At 50.2% G+C, this 16,139-nt stretch overlaps 1 protein-coding gene across 1 annotated transcript in view; it reads left to right on the top strand.

The window, feature by feature from the left end:
- The first annotated feature begins 10,947 nt into the window (after window positions 1-10,947).
- LOC102264048 (b(0,+)-type amino acid transporter 1) overlaps window positions 10,948-16,139 on the top strand; it is a 9,269-nt gene continuing 4,077 nt past the window's right edge. Inside the window, exons 1-2 of the mRNA XM_005874976.2 lie at window positions 10,948-11,720; window positions 14,828-14,961. Of these exons, the coding sequence (XP_005875038.1) occupies window positions 10,968-11,720; window positions 14,828-14,961 (887 nt within the window). The 5' untranslated portion in view covers window positions 10,948-10,967. The remainder of the gene's footprint in view (window positions 11,721-14,827; window positions 14,962-16,139) is intronic.

Genomic DNA, 16,139 nt, shown 5'->3' with positions numbered 1-16,139 from the left:
GGGAGGGGTGTGGAGAAAAGGGGGGAGAGGGGGGAGGGAAAGGCGCAGGCGTGAGAAGGAGGGCATGCTTGCTGGCCATTCTTATTTGTTTGATTGTTTCCATAAGAACTTTAGAATCAGTGTGTCTAACTAATTAATGAAAAATTAATTAAAGTTTAATTAATCTCCTAACTTAGATCATGGTTTGTGTTTCCATTTGTTCTAGGGTTCTTTTCCTATCTCCATCAAGAAGTTTAAAAACGTTTAAAACGAATCTTGTTCATTACAGTTTAATTTGCATTCCTATATTATTAAAGTAGAGCATCTTTTTGTTTTAATTGGCCATTCATTCCCCCCCCCCCCACACACTTATTTTGGTAATAGCCTGTTTATAACTTATTGCCAATATTTTACTTGGGCTATTTTTTTTCTTATTCGTTTATAGATGTTGATTTATACATAGTATATAATCTGGATACTGTTGTCAGTTACATGAATTGGAAATACCTTCTCCCAGTCTGTGGCTTGTTCTTCATGGGCATCATTTGATTTTTAAAAGTTTAATTTTAAAATATAATAATATCTATCAATCTTTTCTTTTATGGTTAATGCTCTTTGGGTCCTGTTTTAAAAAGAAATACTTTCCTACCTTAAGGTCAGGAAAATATTTCCCTATGCTTTTTGTCTTAACAAAGAACCGATAACTCATTTGAAATTAAGGTACCTTAGAATTCCTGTTTAGCAGGACACTAATTGCATCTGGAAGCATTCTTAGTAAGCACAATAATGAACTGATTTATGCAGAAAAGAAATTTACTAATATGTATTAAGTAATAACAACATCAGTTTCTGGTGCCAGGGAGCGGGTCACCATGAGGTTCAACCCCATTCGTGACCTTGGGTTGCAAGGAGCTGCAGCAGAAGTACAAGGTCCACTCCGTGCCCTTCTGCAAGGACATAAGGTCCAGATGGATCGAGGACACCACAAATGGCAGCAAAGCGGCAACGTAAAGCAGGTGCACAGAAAGACATGTGTCATCTGCATGGACCGGTGCAGCGTGAGAAGGCTAAGGGCACAACTGTGCATGTGGGCATGCACCCCAGCAAGGTGGCTATCACCAGGCTAAAGCTGGACAAACATCGGAAAAAAATTCTTGAATGCAAAGCCCAGTCTCCACAAGTTGGAAAAGAGGCAGGCAAATAGAAGGAAGAACTTACTGAGAAAATGCAGAAATAAATATAACCTGTTGTGCAACTGCGGTTTTAGCTGTCGATTTTTAGCCTGCTGTGTATGCCTTTGAAACTTTTCAAGAAGTCTCTGGAATATTTTGTTTCGTTCCTGTTCTGTTATTGATAAAACCTGTAAACCTACTGTTGCTATGTTGATTAAATTTATGAATAAAAGTTGGAAATGTTCCTTAAAAAAGCAAAGCACAGCAAGCAAACAAAGTGTAATAACAACAACAGTTAAGCATCACTGTCAAGCATCATTTGAAATTCTTTGCATATATGAAACTCATGTAGTCTTAAATCCCTGGCGGTGTAGCTCAGTTCGTTACAGAACCTTCCCAATGTGCCAAGGTTGCAGGTCCTATTCCTGGTCAGAGCACATACAAGGATCAATGAATGAATGCATAAATAAGTGGAACAATGAATGGATGTGTCTCCTTACTCTCTCTCTCTCTCTTTCTAGAAAAAGAAAAAGAGAAATCCTGGACTCAGCAGAATGTAGTGACTAAATATAATCCTTGGTTGCTTCCCTTTGGTGACTATGCTAATGTATCAAGTAGTTTTTACTGTGTAACAAATTACCTTAACATGCATGGCTTAACATGGTAACCATTTATTAGTTAACGATTCTGTGGGTCAACATTTTGGGCTGGGTCAGTTCCTCTGGTCTTGGCTGGGCTCAGTCAAGCTTCTGTGGCCTTCTCTAGTTTTGGAGGCTTTCTCCCCCCGCCCCCCCGCCCCACACACACATTTCTGGCTGTTGGCAAGGGCAAACAGGGCCATTGGTTATATGTCTGTCACCATCCGGCTCATTCCCATGGTTGATGTCAGGGTTCCAAGTAGAGCAAGCGAGGGCAAGCTTCAACGTGCAATTACTTTTTAAGTCTCTCTGCTTGCGTCAAGTTTGCTTTTATCACATAAAGTGACATGAAGCCTAACTCTGGGTTAGTATGAAAGAGGTCAATGGCATGAGAGCTTGAGAGATGATACATTTCCAGGAATTTTGCTTGATATCGGTCATGGTGAAGTATTTACACATAGAAATTGGCAAACAATACAAACAAAGGCTGTTCCCCCCTCTTTTTCCCCCCAGAGAACCAGTTTACTACTATGTCCCTAGGACTATCTGAGGACATGGGTTCACAGAGAGGAATGATTGCCGCTGGTTTTGAAACGATCCCAGTGAATGTGGTCTTTTTTGTATATCGGGGAGTCACAGTTTTCAAGCCTAGCCATTATTGGAGTGGCGTGTGTATACAAAGATAGTTGTGTATGTGTGGAGCAGTCAAGGGTTCACACTGTAGTGGTCATTGATGTCTTGTAAAGCACCCGTTAGTCCTTTGCGGTAAGACCCTGCTTGAACCCAGCTAAGCCACTCTCCGTGACACAGTGATTTATCCGAAGGACAAACCCACAAACCAAGCTAATTCAGTCAGAATTATTCCCCAGGGTTTTTTTCCAACTGGAGTTGAGGGGAAGAAAGTCCCTCTTACAAATTGTGATAATATGAGCTAAGAGCTGCCAGTGGTAATAATTACACTTTTGTGGGGGACAGTCAGCCCAAGAGAGAACACCTAACAGATTTGCATGCAAGAGAGGCAGGAACAGAGAGAGTTGAAGGAGAAAGAGAGGAGAAGACAAATCCACTCCATCCCTTCTTGCTATTTGGTCGTGTCTAACGCCACATATACAGTCTGAAGTAGGGGGGATTAGTGTCTGTCACTTACACCCAAAGCGTTTGGGCACATACACAAACACACATATCTTGTTGCAGGGGTGGAGAAACTAGGACAAGGACGGATCAGCATTGCTGTGCAAAGACAGGATCTGGGTCAGGGCATCGAGTTCATCCCTGGGGGGTACATTAAACAAAGGCCTTGGTAATATCATATGTAGAGCTCCTCTGAGATTTGTAATTCTCCCCCTTCCTCCCGCCCCATGTCAGTTCAAGGTCTGGTTGAAGATAATAGAAATGACTCCAGACAACTGAAGCAGAAAGAGACTCACTACAGGGAATTTGGTGATTACACCGCTGTTGGGAGGGCAGGAGGCTGAGCTTCCAGGAACGACTCCCCTGCCCGGAAATCATTATCCCGTGGTGCTCCGTCTCCTTGTAACCACAAAGCTAGCGCCCACCATTGAGATTTCTGCTTCTGCAACCACAGAACAAACAAACAAACAAAAAACCCCGAATACCCCCTTGGCCGTGTTTGCTAGCAGAAACACCAGCCGCCACAGAAGCACGTCTCACTTCCCAGTCTCACTCCTTACAGGCAACAACCGTTAACATCTTCATCTGTATCCTTCCAGAACATTTTCGAGCACACACTAACATACCTGCTTGTGTGTGTAGGCATACGCATTTGTATAAAACAAATAGAAGCACACTGAATGTTGGTCTGATTGCTAATGGATTTAAAGGACCTCTATTTAGATGACTTTTCTTTCTGTTGTTTGGAGGGGGATGGGTGATGCCTTTTCTAAATGAGAATGAAAGAATATGACTAGTTTTCTTTCTTTCTTTCTTTCTTTCTTTCTTTCTTTCTTTCTTTCTTTCTTTCTTCTTTCTTTCTTTCTTTTCCTTCCTTTCTTTCTTTCCTTATTAATGACTGGGTTTCGTAAACATATCACTTTGATCCCTAATTTTAACATGGAATCAGAGTCCTTGGAAATGAATCTAAAATACTTAGGAACAACATTAAGAATTAACTAAATAAAGAGGCACATAACTCTTTGAAAATCACTTTAAAATAAAGTGTTCTTTTGAGAGGAAACTTTAGATTTGTATATTCACATCTTTCTCTCTTAAAAGCCAAAGTCTTTATACTTTGTGAAGGTGAAAATGTATACTTATTAATTTTTCTTTCTCTCTACTCATTAATTTCTAAAAGGGCAGAATTTTACAGTTTTGTCTAAATTCAATCTCAAAATTTACAGAGCAAAGAACAAATACATTGTCCTTTTAAAAACACAGCCGAGAGGGAACAATAAAAACAAATTTAAAAAACACCTCTAAATGCTAAAGACGGAAAAACAAGCAAACACAAAATAATAACAACAAATAACCCAAAAACGAAAAACCCCCAAAAAGTATAAAAAGAAAGAAAAAAAAATTCTGAATCTAAGGTAAATAGCATTTATGGGCTGGATCACACATAAGGGATAATCAGATCAATGTATCACCTAGTCAGTGCCCCTGAATCAGACTCTAGAGTTCAGCGATGGGAGACAAAGATGAGGAAAAAGAACAATGGAAGCCACTTGGCAGGGAAGGGCACCCGGCCTCAGCCTCGCTCTTGATTCTAATGTGCAGCCAAGGTTGAGAACCACTGACTTAGATCGTGAGACACCAATGGGGTGGGAAGAGCCACTTGGCAGGGAAGGGCACCGGCCTCAGCCTCGCTCTTGGCTCCTCACTGACACAGGCCTGTCCCACAGGCCCTGGGGGTTGAGTGAGGGACAGAGGAGGCGGGACCAGCCTGAGTTACTGCCTTTGTGTGGGGGCTCTGCTGCAGGAGCCCCATCTCTGTGTGAGATGCATTGATCCCGGTGCACTCACCACTGTTAATCATCACAGCCCAGGGTGTGGACTCTTGAGTGTGAGCCTCAAACTGGGGAGATTCCATCCCGTCTCTATGGGCAACCAGTTCGTTCTAAAGGCAGCATCACCCAGCCTCATGCTCCAACACTGGGCCGTCCCCCTGGCTGGCCTGTTCTGGGGGCCTCATGGGGGCTGACTGGGAGGCTCAGGGAGGAGGGGTGGGGTCAAGTGAGGGCCCTTTGGTCGGAGAATGGGGGGCCCTGAGTGAGCCCTGGGGCTTGAGTGCACTGCAGCCTTGGAGCGGAGATGGTGCTCCCGAAGGTGCATCCGGCTCCTTGTGCTGAGGGAACCCAGGGTGAGAGCGGCTCTCCAGGGGGCCCGGGGGGTGGGCAGCAGCAGGTCTGAGGGGCGTGGATGGATCTGAGGCCACAGCAAGGGAGGGCTGGCCTGCTTCCTGGTTGTGGGTGAGGAGGCGAAGTCAGCCATGACTCAGAGTCCGAGCCCAGGTGACCAGGGCTTGCAGATGCCTGTCCTGGAAAGGGATCTCTGAGACAGAGAGTCGCATTCCAAAGGTTAATTGGGCAGTTCTCTTGGGATCCCTGGGGGCTGGAAGGGAAGGAGGCAGGATTGGGAATACGGAGAAGTTGAGCCACAATGCAGCCCCGTGGGAAAGCTCGGCGACCCCACAGGGATGGCCCGGCAGAGCTGCGCCAGCTGGGGTAACGGGGCTGGCCTTGGTGTTCCCACACCCATCGGTCTCTGCATGGGGACCTCCCTGGGGAAGGAGGTGGCTCTGTAACTGAGGAATCCCAGAGGCATCCTGGCAGCCGGGCCTTCCTGCCAGCAGCACTCCCAGCAGCTGAGGGGATAAACCTGTAATTCTGAGGGGACCTTGAGGCCCGTCATAGTGTCTACCACAGTAAGGAAACACGGCAGGGCGCATAGGAGAAGTGGGCTCGGGGGAGGCGATGAGTGCTGTTGGGACACTCTGAGTTTGAGGTGTCTGAGGGATGGGCAGGTGGTATCCACCGGACAGTGGGTGTATAGGTCTGACGCTCTGGAGGAAGGTCAAGGTCAGAAATACAGAATCAGCAAAAACATAAAAGTGGAGTGGAAGTCAGAGGGCTCGATGGGGCAGGTGGAGTCAGAGAGATGGAACCTGAGCTGATTCCCTGGCAGCTGGTCCTCAGAGGGTCCTCGAAAGAGGAGGCATCTGGGTAAGATCAGCAAAAAGCAGGGAATTCCCAACCCGATTGCAGCTCTCGGAGATGAGCGAGAGCCCTGATCGCACACAACCTGATGGAGCTCTGAGTGGCTGGTGTGCAAATCCAGTGGAAACATGGACTGCATGCTGCAGATTAGCACGGCCCCGGGGATGGGGATGCTCACAGGGGAGGCGTCTCCCTCCATCTCCCACACCCTCTCTCCTCCCTCCCCCTCTACCAGTCCTTTACTCTGAGGCCTCTCAGCCCCTCTCTCCCCTTCTCTTCTGTCTTTCCCTTCTCTGTCCAGTTCTCTCTCCTTCCCTCCCTCTGCCCATTAGAGGGCAGCAGCTCACTCTGAGCCTTTGCCTGTGCTCTGCCCTCTAGTGTGTGTGCGTGTGCGTGTGTGTGCGTGTGTGCCTGTGTGCGCGTGTGTGCCTGTGTGCGTGTTTGCGTGTGTGTGTGTGTGTGTGTGTGTGTGTGTGTTGTGTGATGGTGGTGGTGATGGTGGTGGTGGTGGTGGTGAGGGGTGTTTGAGGGGGACAAACACCAAGAATACCTCGGGCCCTCGGGGCTCCTCACCCAAGAGTCAGGCCAGTACTTGCAGGGCTCTTACGTGGTGGGAAACGCATGTTCAGTAGAGAAGGCAGGGCCTGCTTCTTCTTTGCCTGCTTTGAAGCACAGAGACAGAGTGGCCAGCTGGATCTGCCTTGAATACGGGGACAAACGGACCTACTCAAGGTCTCTGAATGGGTAATTCCTTTCCTCTGCTTGTTCATGGGGTGGTAGGTCCACAGAGCCACAAGCAGTTGGGGCTGGGTCTTATTCCCGCCATTTGTGTCCCAGGGTTTTCTTTTTTTTTTTTTTTAAATATATTTTATTGATTATTCACAGAGAGGAAGGGACTGGGATAGAGAGTTAGAAACATCGATGAGAGAGAAACATCGATCAGCTGCCTCCTGCACACCCCCAACTGGGGATGTGACTGCAACCAAGGTACATGCCCCTGACCGGAATCGAACCTGGGACCTTTCAGTCCACAGGCCAACGCTCTATCCACTGAGCCAAACCGGTTAGGGCCCAGGGTTTTCTTAAAAGGATTTTTCCTGGAAATAACAGGTTTCAACGTTGCCAGAGTGTCAGAGGCCCAGTGCTGGTCCCCAGGTTGTTCCAGTCTACCTCCCCGGGAAGCCCCCCCTAGGCCTGGCCACCTGGGTGTGAGTCCCCAGGGGCTCCTGAAAGGCTCCTGGTGACCGACCATAAGTCAGCCACATGGTCAGGCCAAGAAAGACTACGTTTTTCCAAGTGAAGGGGGAAAAAAATGAAATAACCTGGTTGGGAAGGGGGCATGCTGGGTTAAACCCCTACAACAGCAGCTTGGGGACCGAAGTGCTTGCCTGGAGTCAGGTCCCAGCTGAAACCCCTGCCTTCTCTCCCCTCCTCTCCCCAAACATAAGCACATAGACCAGCTTCAGAGCTTCGGTCACTTCAGGGGCGGCCTTGGCTCCTCTGGGCTCAGAGAGCAGCCCTGGTCAAGGGGAGGTCTGAGGAGCCAGGCCTAGGAGTGCTGGGATTTCAGTACCTTCAGACAGGGCACGTCAGCTACCCTGTGCCTGTGGAGGCAGCACAGGGATGTCATATGAGGTGGCTCTGCTTTGGAGGAACCCTTCCCCACAGGCAGGTGGGATCCTAGAGCTGAAGGCTGCACTGTGTCGGCTTCTGGAAGGGCTCCTGGAGTTGCTAACTGAAGCCCATAGAACCTCAGAGTCTCTACGTCTCTCCACCCAGGAAAACCCTGCGGTGAGCCCTTCCCCACTCTACTTCCACTTGTCCCCTTCTTCCTTCCAATTCGTGCTGCTCCCAGCTCCTCAACCTGGCATTTAGGGTCCTCCTCTTTAGACACCCTGCTTGGCAAGATGAATCATTTAAAAAAAAAATCTTTATGCCCTGGCCAGAGCATCATCCTGATATGCCAAGGTTGCTGATTCGATCCCCAGTCAGGGCACCTAAGAATCAGCCAATGAATGCGGAAATAAGTGGGACAACAAGTCAGTGTTTCCTTCTCTCTCGCTTGTGGGAAACTGCCTATTGTCTTCTCTAGCAGAGAGGTGTGGACAAGGAGCCCGGAATGCGGGTGACCCTTGAAGCCCTGGCAAAAGTCAGGGCTACACACCCACTGTTTAGTGGAGACAATGGTAGCTGAAGCAACTTCCCCACCAGATAGTCATGTAAATCTTTACTGATAAGATAGTCTGCCTGTTATTGGAACCTGCCTGCCTAAGGCCTATAGGTGTATCCCAAACTGAATAAAAGGATGGCAAGGCCTGAGCCAAAGCGGGAGTTCATCCTCTTGGGATGGGCTCTCACCTGGCCCCCAATTTCCAAATTATCTCTTGTGTGCGGCCCCTCTTCCAGATCCAGAACCCTGAACCACGCAGGATGTGGGGGAACATACACACTCTCTCTTTCTCTCTCCTCCTTCTTTTCTCTCTAAAACCAACAAATAGATTTTTAAAGAAGTATTTATAAAACCTCACCGTCCTTATGTTCTCATAATGTTCCTCAGGTCACAGGTATCTCCACATCTGTGTGGTGAAGGATTAAACCTGGCCCACAGAGAGGTCTGGCCCTTGCCCTCAGCTTCTGAGAAGTAATCTCTACGTCCGTGGAATGCCATGCTTGGTCACAGCACCTGTGTTTGCCTGGGAGCCTTGGACCCGCCTGAGAATAGTAATGTCATTTTGGATGGCAACTGTGGGTCACGGAATACCAGCTCGACCTCCTGATGAAAACTGAGGTTAGCCACATGAGCAGTCAACCCTGCCTATGTGATGGGGCTTCCAGGCTCCTGACTCCACAGGGAGAGAACTGGAAGCCTTGGGTTTGGAGCGCTCTTGGATTCTGCCCCATGTCCTCCCTTTCTTGGCTGATTTTAATCTGTACCCTTGATATGAAGTAGCAGCTTTTGGTGAGTTCTATGCATCGTTTTAGCAAATTATGGAACATAATGGTCTTGGGGCCCTAACCGGTTTGGCTCAGTGGACAGAGCGTCGGCCTGCGGACTGAAAGGTCCCAGGTTCAATTCTGGTCAAGAGCATGTACCTTGGTTGCAGGCACATCTCCAGTAGGAGGTGTGCAGGAGGCAGCTGGTCAATGTTTCTCTCTCATCGATGTTTCTAACTCTCTATCCCTCTCCCTTCCTCTCTGTAAAAAAAAATCAATAAAATATATTAAAAAAATAAAAACATAATGGTCTTGGGAACCCCAAAACTTGCCATTGGTGTTAGAGATGAGGGCGGTCGTGTGAAATTATTTATCTATTTATTTATTTATTTATTTGCTTTGAGAGAGAGAGAGAGAGAGAGAGAGAGAGAGAGAGAGAAGGAGAGGGGGGGGGGCTTTGATTTCTTATTCTACCTATTCATGCATTCATTAGCTACTTCTTGTATGTGCCCTGACTGGGGAATCAAATCTGCAACCTTGGCTTATCAGGACGACATTCTAACCAACTGAGCTACCCGACAAGGGCTTGTGACCTCCTCTCAGGCAGTGTGTCTGGCTAGCGTTCATAGCGCCCACCAGGAACAGTCCCTGGAGACGAAGAGGTTTGACATCTGAGGGTCTTAGCTGCTGCCAGGAAGGCAGCTGATTTCTCCCTGAACCTCCAGGATACTCCCCTTCCTTATCTTCTTCCCCTTTAATGTTTCTGTCTACTTATTTTTCTTACCTACTTCTCTGCCCTTTTTTCTCTCTTCCTATTGGGTATGAATCTGGAAGCCCCTCCTTCGGAATCTTGGAGGACTCCCTCTCAGGAATGTTCTGAAGAAGATGGCTCTACATTTTCTGAGCCTGTGCCCAGTAGGCTTTTGGGCAGCAACGAGAGGGGGCAGGATGGACACCCCAGGAGCCAGTGACGACGAAGCCCCTGGCCTCTGTCAAGAGCTTTCTTGATTCAAGTAGCCCATAGGGCTGGCATGAGCTAGGTCCGTCTGTTTGGGAGACTGCAAGTAGCTTTTTGCTCACTTTTTACCTTAAATGCCAGTGAGTTCCACTGCCTTTTCTATAAAACAAAACTAGTAAAGGCTTTATAATGCAAAAATTTTAAAGTCTAAGGGAGGATCAATAAAAAAGTTATACACTACATTCTGAAGTGAACATTATTCACAGGTTAATGCAACTGTTAAGTGAAACATACACTATATAAATACAACCATCAGACACATAGGTATTTACATATATGTGAATCTGGGGAACTAATGGAACTCTCAGCCAGATAATAATGGCTAACATTTAAGGAAAGCTTATTATGTCATACGCTGTTTTAGCTTTCTTGAATGGGCTATGCTACTTAATCCTTAGAGCAAACCCTACCTGGTGGGTATTGTAATGGACAGATGTGTAGCTTGACGTTCAGAGACCTTGTCCCAGGTCACACAACTATGAAGGACTAGAGCTGGGCTTCGAATGCAGGCATCCACTCCAGACCCTGTGCTCTTGCGCACCTGCCCCTTTCTGCTAGCGGAACAAGCTTTGCCCTGCGCTATTTGGACCCTCTTTTTCCACCATCTCAGTTCTTCGGAGTAGGGCTGGTGCAGTTTTAATTGGAAACTTGGGGAAATAAGGACTTCAGTGCTTGTCTGATGAAAGAGTTGTCGAGATTCTTAGGCTTGTCTGTGTCATTGCTCAGCAATCGGATTTTTGGTACAGAGCACTCATCTAACTGTTATTGCTGTGGAATTGGCCAACAGGGATTTCTGCTAGAACCCCCCTTTCCTTAACCTTTCCTGGGCTTCATTGACAAACAGCTTCTGCAGATGCCTGTCCTGGGCTCTGAGTTGGACGTGGGCGGGTAGATCATTGAAGGCTCAGAACCTTCTACACGCCATGCTCTGGCTCTCTGGCCTTTGGCCAAGACTCCTCAGGCGCTATAATCATTAACTGCTGCAGGACAGGTACATAGGCATCAGAGTATCTGCTTCTGCTCGAGTGCACACGGTGACTTCTGAGGTTCTGAGATGGAGAGAAGTCGGGAGAGAGATGGCGGCGAGGGGGTGGCAGGGCAGGAGCGGGGTGCTGGGAGGCTGAGGCTGAGGAGGGAGATCGGCCTGTGGAGCGGTGTGTCCCTGATCGTCGGCAGTATGGTCGGCTCTGGCATCTTCATGTCACCACAGGGGATCTTGGTCTACATGGGCAGCCCTGGGGCCAGCCTCCTGGTCTGGGCCGCCTGTGGCCTCCTGGCCACTCTGAGTGCCCTGTGCTTCGCTGAGCTCGGGGCCCTGGTTCCCGAATCCGGGGGGGAGTATGCTTACATCCTGCACACCTTTGGCTCCTTGCCAGCCTTCCTGGTCATCTACACGTTTGTGCTGGTGAGCCGCCCAGCCTCCATCGCTGCCATCTCTCTGAGCTTCGCCGAGTATGCAGTGGCCCCCTTTTACCCCGGCTGCTCCTCCCTGCCCCAGGCGGTGATCAAGAGCATGGCCGTCGCTTGCATCCTGCTGCTGCTGGTGGTGAACGGCTGGAGCTCGAAGCTGGCCACCCAGCTGAACGACGTGTGCACGGCTGCCAAAGTGTTCTCCTTGCTGGTCATCGTGGTGGGCGGCGTGGTGGTGCTGGGCCAGGGCCGAGGCCGCACCGAAGCCCTCCTGGCCGCCTTCCACAACACGACGCAGCAGACCGGGCGCATCAGCATGGCCTTCTACCAGGGCCTGTGGTCCTTCGACGGCTGGAATACCCTCAACTATGTGTTGGAGGAGCTCAAGAACCCACAAGTGAGTTCATGACACTGCTTTGGGGGGCGAAGTCTCTGAGCATCAGGAGTTTCAGTGATTGTCCTTTGAGCTAAAACCATGAAAAATTGGCTGAAAACAGGGGCGCCCTTCCTAGGCTCATGGGAATAGAATGCCAGCCACTGTCCACTCTGATTAGCTTATGGAATTACAGAAATAATGACGTCTCAAGGAAGCAGAGGACTTCACAGCATCATCCCCAGGGTCTCATATTGCTGCCCTGCGAGGTAGGCATTATCACCCCATTTTTCATGTGGGAAAACCGAGGCTTAGAATGGAGGCGTGATGTTGAGGTCATAGCGCTAGCAGGAGGCCATGCGTGATGGCTCAGTTTGATATCTCCTGGGCTGTTCTCTCTGTAACATAGTAGTACACACTTAATTCACACTTGCCATGGGAGCCACCATAGGACACAGCGGCGTGGTTTGGGACAGGAGAGTGGGCCAGTCCTGCCTGGCTCACCCACAGGAGAACCATGGGCTGGTTAGTCATTGCCTGGTGGGGGGTGGGTCTGCAGGCCCCCTCCCCCCCGCCCCCCGGCTCCACCTGCCTCCCAGGAAGCATTTGGAACACTTGGAGTCTTCAGGTGGTGGGGGAGCTGAGGCTACACATACATTTGCCTAGGGCAGTGGTCAGCAAACTCATTAGTCAACAGAGCCAAATATCAACAGTACAACGATTGAAATTTCTTTTGAGAGCCAAATTTTTTAAACTTAAACTATATAGGTAGGTACATTGTTATTAACTTAATTAGGGTCCTCCTAAGGCTTAGGAAGAGCCACACTCAAGGGGCCAAAGAGCCGCATGTGGCTTTCGAGCCGCAGTTTGCCAACCACAGGCCTAGGGTGCTATTTGTTTTCTTGTTCCCCTGCAGGAGTTTTAAGTTCTTACAGGATGAAACGGCCAGTCATTCCCTTTCTGTCCTAGATTGGCTTTAGGGCCCTGAGGGCTGTCAGCTCTCAGCAAAGACCCCCTGGATAGGGGTTTGGGAGACGCTGTGAGGAGTCATAAGTAAATAAATGGCTGCATCCCAATACAAGTTTATTTATAAAAGCAAGCGGCAGGCTGGCTTTGGTCCATGGGATTTGAGTGCAAGATTAAGGTACTTGAGAATGAAACCAGAAAAGTCTCTCTGTTCTTGTGTCTTCGCCAGAAACCTGCCCGTGCCCAACTGTAGGGCTCTGTAGCTGTCACAGCTCCTTAGCTGGCGGGTGGGCTGTCCGAGATGAGTCAAGTTCAGAAGCACAACGTCTGATGCGGCATGGGGCTGGGTCAGGCATGGTGGGTGCTCACCCGCTGAGGGCACCCTGCTAGGTGGCCCACAGGAGGGGGAACCCAGGACTCTGCCTCACAGGGCCCAGGCAGAGCCATATTTCCAGGACTGGGATCATGAGGAACTAGTTGCTATGTGCACACTGTGGCTGGGGCAAGTTCTTTGCCCTCAGACTCTCAGGTTTTAGAACTAGAAAGGAGATGGGAGGACCCATCTCATATGAGAATTTATTGTTATCTTATTTGTGTCACTTTCACAAGTTTTCCATGTGACCTGCTAGGTTGGGTGACCTACCATCCTGGTTGCTCAGGACGGAGGGATCCCCAGGGATGCTGGACTTTCAGTGCTAAAAGCTGGAAAGTCCCAGGCAAACTGGGATGAGCTGGCCACCCTATCTGGCCCCTGCCCTTAGGACAGGACAGGGCAGGGCAGGACAGAGGCTTGGATACAATAAAGCAGATGTGCTTGTTGGGGCTCTGCCGCCACTTGCTGCTGGAGTTCAGGAAAGGAGACCACTATGAGGCAGAGCAATCTAGCGGGCTTCCTGGAAGAGGAGGACTGATGCGTTTTGTGGCTAAACAGCTATATGGAAGCAGTAGGAATCTGAACCCAGAGGCCAGAAAGAACAGGGCGTTTGTGTCTGAAGGAAAAATGGGGGGGGGGGTGTGAGGACAGGCTCTGAGAGGCTACTTCGTCCTCAGTGCCCCGTGTCCTTCCTCCCGCACCCAGATCCAAAATTTTCTGTGAGCAGATCTCCTCCTGGCAGAAAGCTCTGGAAATTGCTTTTCACGTTATATTGAAGAATGGAAGATACACTACTCAGGGGGAGATGCTGAATTGGGGGAGGGTTCCATTTGGGGACAGGGAGGAGGTCTGCCTGCCCCCACAGTGACAGACAGCTCTGTGCCAGTCTGACTGAGAGCTCCCTGCATCTTGGCAAAGAATGGCCTCCTCTGGTTCTGCTTCATGTTACATTGTAAGTGTCAGTAACATGTCCTGGGTGCCATTTGGTACCGAGGGGAAGGCTCTGGCTCATCAGTGCTTGCCTGCCAAGGTGACCCAAGGTGAGCTCAGTACCTTTATTGGGTGACGGGGGTCCGCTGGGCACCGAGGCCTCAGCTGTGCAAACTGGTCCCAGTGCCACCGCCCCTGTTTCCAGGGCCCTTCTCCCCTTCCTCTTTGCTGCCCCTCACGCCTGGCAGAGAGGCAGACAGCGGGAAGTCCCATTTGACAGATCCCCAATGATCCCCAATTTCCAGTTGAGGAGAATGAGGGTCAGAGGAGAACCCCTGAGTGTAATGGCCCTCAGCCTGGGTCTGAGTCCTGGGGCCCCCGGCCCCCGCAAGGCTGGCCTGGGGGTCCTGGAATATTCCAGCTAAAGTGCTCAGTGAACAGCTGACGATGCGACCTTTACCCGTCTGGTCTCTTCCCTGTGCCTCTGCTCTGTGGTTGCCCCCGGTAGGAGTCCCTCCCCTTCCACCTGCCTGAACCTCTCCCATTCTTCAAGGAGAGCCCAGTGGAAGGCCCTGCTCGCTCCAGACATTTTGGTGATGGCTCCTCTCCCCTTCCCACCCCTGCTGGCCGCTCCGTGCCTCCACTGCTCTGACTGGTTAGGGCCCCTCACCGCCGCCCAGTGCATCTGCCTGTGTGTGTGTCCATGCGGTGGGTCTCTGAGCTCAGGGAGAAGGGGCATGTGGCCTGCGTGGCCCCAGGTCCTGGCACCTGCCCTGCAGCCGGGATGAGCTCAGTGCTGTGCCCAGGGGCCTGGGAAGGACCTCACGGGCTAACATATGGCCTCCTCTCTCCGATTGTACAGCAGAACCTGGTGTGGGCGCTGATGATTGCCATTCCCCTGGTCACGGGCCTGTACATCCTGGTCAACATCAGTTACCTGCTAGTGTTGTCACCCAACGAAATCCTCTCCACTGACGCTGTGGCCGTGAGCTGGGGGTGAGTTTCATGTTCCTAGGCCGCCAGGCAGACCCCAGGATGGGGAAGGATAGTGCCCCATGGGTGTTAAACTTTCTGTGCCCAACTGGCGTGGCTCAGTGGTTGAGCATCAACCTATGAACCAGGAGGTCAAGGTTCGATTCCCAGTCAGGGCTCAATCCCCAGTGGGGGGGAAGGGGCATGCAGGAGGCAGCCAATCAATGATTCTCTTTCATCATTGATGTTTCTCTCTCTCTCTCTCTCTCTCTCTCTCTCTTTCTCTCTGAAAATCAATAAAATATCTCTCTCTATATATAAAAGCCTAAGCGACCATTACGACTGAATGGCCTGAACGACTGGATGACCAGCCAGTAGCTATGACACGCACTGACCCAGACCTTGCTGCTGGGGCCCTGACAGCCCTGAATCTGGTTCACCCACACCCCGGACCCAGACAGGAGGGACCCCACCCGTGCACGAATTCGTGCACCGGGCCTCTAGTCTACACTAATAAAAGAGAAACATGGTAATTAGCGTACGACCGCTACCCTTCCCATTGGCTAATCAGGGAGATATGCAAATTAACTGTCAGCCAAGATGGCGGCCGGCAGCCAGGCAGCTGATGCGAACAGGGAGGCTTGCTTCCTTCAGTGACAGAGGACTCCAACGTTCCCCCGCCTGCCTTGCCGGCCTCTGAGCTTCAGTTGGAAACATTGTAACATTTATAGAAGATAAACAAAACCCCAGAAACCTCCTGTCAGTCAGCCAGGATCTCAGAGCTGGAGTCGCAACATTGTTTCGAATACAGAAAACAAAGGCCAGAAACCTGCTTTCAGCAGCCGAGCCTCAGAGAGAAAGCCGGCTCTCAGCTCCAGTGACAGCCATAGAAGGTAAATAAATGCCAGAATAAAAAAAAAAAGAAAAAAAGGAGAGGTTTGGAGCTTCAGTCGCCCGCCAGCCTGAAAACGGCCCTCAGCCCCTCACCCAGACTGGCCAGGCACCCCAGTGGGGACCCCCACCCTGAAGCAACAAGATGGCGGCTAATTTGCATACTGAAGGCAGGCGGCAGCAGGCAAGGCTGTCTGCGGTCTGGGACCCGGATCTGTGACCCTGCCGGGCAGGATCAGCAGAGCCGCGAGGCCTCCTGGCACCGGGATCAGCGTGACAGGGGGCAGCGCCCAAACCCCCTGATCGGCCCT

This window comes from Myotis brandtii, unplaced genomic scaffold, assembly GCF_000412655.1.
Source record: "Myotis brandtii unplaced genomic scaffold, ASM41265v1 scaffold454, whole genome shotgun sequence".
Lineage (NCBI taxonomy): Eukaryota > Metazoa > Chordata > Mammalia > Chiroptera > Vespertilionidae > Myotis > Myotis brandtii.
Note: the sequence above shows the minus strand (reverse complement) of the source record. Positions and strands in the feature narration are given on the sequence as shown.